General features: G+C 44.4%; 1 protein-coding gene across 4 annotated transcripts in view; it reads left to right on the top strand.

Annotated features, from left to right (window-relative positions):
* Positions 1-2,425, top strand: part of FAM126B (family with sequence similarity 126, member B) — a 54,209-nt gene extending 51,784 nt beyond the window's left edge. For all 4 annotated transcript variants that reach the window (XM_010564684.1, XM_010564676.1, XM_010564694.1 and 1 more), the window contains one exon: positions 380-2,425. In XM_010564684.1, the coding sequence (XP_010562986.1) occupies positions 380-984 (605 nt within the window). In that variant the 3' untranslated portion in view covers positions 985-2,425. The remainder of the gene's footprint in view (positions 1-379) is intronic.
* The last annotated feature ends 19 nt before the right edge of the window (positions 2,426-2,444 follow it).

The raw sequence follows: 2,444 nt of genomic DNA, 5'->3' as shown, positions 1-2,444 counted from the left end.
AAAATTTTTACCCCCCCCCCCCCCCCCCCGACATGTAGCAGAAGAATGGGCACCAGTATCTGCAGACAGAACTAAAACAAGTTAACCAAATGGGGCCTAATTCTTGTTTATAGGCAAAGTTTGGGAGGTATTCTGACTGATAAAAGTGATGTAGAGGAAGGGCAAATCAAGCTCAGGGAGTGTCTACTGGTAGATTCCATTATTCTGCTAAATATGACAGGAAGATTATTGACTGAGAGTCAGAAATTTTTAAGCAAGTGGAAACCAGGTGGATTAACAAATGAGGTTTGTTTTGACATTCTGTCTTCCTGTAACTTGAATGCTTACTGTGTGTTCTGATTGGTTTGGGTTTTTTTGGTTGTTTCTTTTTTCTTAATAGATGCTGAAGGTGTAAATGGAAGAGAGGAATCTGTGAACCTTAATGATGCTGATGAAGGATTTTCATCAGGAGCTTCCCTCAGCAGCCAGCCAGTTGGGACCAAACCTCTATCATCTGTATCCCAGAAAGGCAGCTTAAGGAAAACAGCAAGTGGGCGTTGTGTTAAGGATAAAGACACCTCCTCTGCAGCAAAATCCAGTGAGAGCCCTCGAGATTCAGTAGCTCGGAAGCAGTACATGCACCAATCCACTGACCTTGGTGCAGATATAATTGAGATGACACCTACAAAGAAACACCTCAGCCTGCCTGCTGGGCAGGTGGTGCCAAAAGCCAACAGTCTGAGCCTGATCAGGACCGCCAGTGCTTCCTCCAGTAAATCATTTGACTATGTGAATGGCAGTCAAGCAAGCTCCAGTGTTGGAGCTGGTACAGAGGGTGTTACCAATCTAGCAGCTGGCAACACCAATCGGTTTTCAACTATCAGCCTACAGGAGGACCGACTAGGCCAAGCTGGGGAAGGTAAAGATCTCCTTCCCCCAGGAGCTCCCCTAACCAAGCAGTCTCGATCTCCAAGTTTCAATATGCAGCTGATATCCCAGGTGTAACTTTGACTCCCTTCCTTAGGACTCCCTCTTTCCCCTTAATCCCCAGGCAAGTTCATCCTTAGGCAAAACATGAACCATCATCCTGCAGTGTGAAAATACTGACTGTCGTGATCTTGTTTGATTTGGTTTAGCTATCATACTGTATTACTGAAACAGCAATAATTCTTCCCTCACCTTCATCCTCCCACCCACCTTGTAAACATGGTTGTGAAGCAGTATATAATGTACTGTATGCCTTTTTCCATGCCTTCCTTTCTCCTTGGGTGATGTGCAATCCATCGTAGGCTGATCAGTCCCATTTCAACACTGTGAGACTGGAGACACCGGCGGAAATGGTGAATGTGATCCCTATGAGATGATGCTTTGGCTTTGTTAAGAAATAGAAACGGGTTTGTTATCTCGGTCTACAGTACTGCAAAGACTACTGGATTATGACTTTTCTTTCTCAGAACCAGGAGTGCCTCAGAGATTCTAGTGTGACTTTGGACCTCTCTGAGTCTGTGCAATCATTTCTGGGGAGGGGATTGTCATTGCTGCTCCTGGCTGCCTACAGCACTTTTTTCATTACAATGAGGGTAGTTTTTTCTTGCCTGCCCCCAGTCTCTCATCCCAGAAGCTTTTGACGTTCAGCAACTGAGACATGTATATTAACAAGTTGTTTTCCCTCAGAGAGAGGATTCTAAGTAGATAATGTAGGTTACAATGCACTTCTAATGGCGTTGTAGCCATATGTAATGTTACGTCTTCCCCTCCAGGACACAGGGTCATTCTGCATATAGAGTAAAATTGAGACAACACCATGCTGTTAAAGCAGTTTGGTTTGTAAGTGGGAGGGAAACACTACTTTCCCAGGAATTAATGGCTAGCTCTGCTCCATGTTGTTGTTGTTGTTGTTGTTGTTGTTCTTGTGAGGTGCTGATCACTGAATTGAATTGAAAGGTGTGTTCGGGTAAAGAGTATTTCTCAGGCTGCTTTCTATGGTATCATGGCTGTTGGACACCCTTACCCCTCTCAGCTGCTTTCTCAGTGTCCCTGAATTCAGTCATGGAGTCATTTGAAGAATCCTGCAGTCCAGACAGACCATACTCTTAAAGGGCTGTCTCAGGGATAGAGAAAATAGTTTGCTAGAAACACTGAAGCTTCAATGTGAAATGCTTTTCTAGAAACACCATTTGTGCAAAGGGGTACTGACAGTCCTTCTTTCCCAGACAGATCACACTTCATTGCCTTGGTATATAAAATACATTGAGGTTTTTTTAACTCGTGTTTTAGTGGATCGGCCCTAATCTAGAAAATTCAGAACTCATGCCATTGAGTCAAGACTTGAATGTATATGACTGGTGTATGGGCACTGGCTGGTACTTACATTAGAGAACACTGCTTAGAAGCACATTTCTGGTCACACAGGAGAATGTTTGTGATTCTCCCCCCCCCCCCCCCCCCCCCCAAAAAGAAAGGGG

Source organism: Haliaeetus leucocephalus, unplaced genomic scaffold (assembly GCF_000737465.1).
Source record: "Haliaeetus leucocephalus isolate CR32 unplaced genomic scaffold, Haliaeetus_leucocephalus-4.0 Scaffold1, whole genome shotgun sequence".
NCBI lineage: Eukaryota > Metazoa > Chordata > Aves > Accipitriformes > Accipitridae > Haliaeetus > Haliaeetus leucocephalus.
Note: the sequence above shows the minus strand (reverse complement) of the source record. Positions and strands in the feature narration are given on the sequence as shown.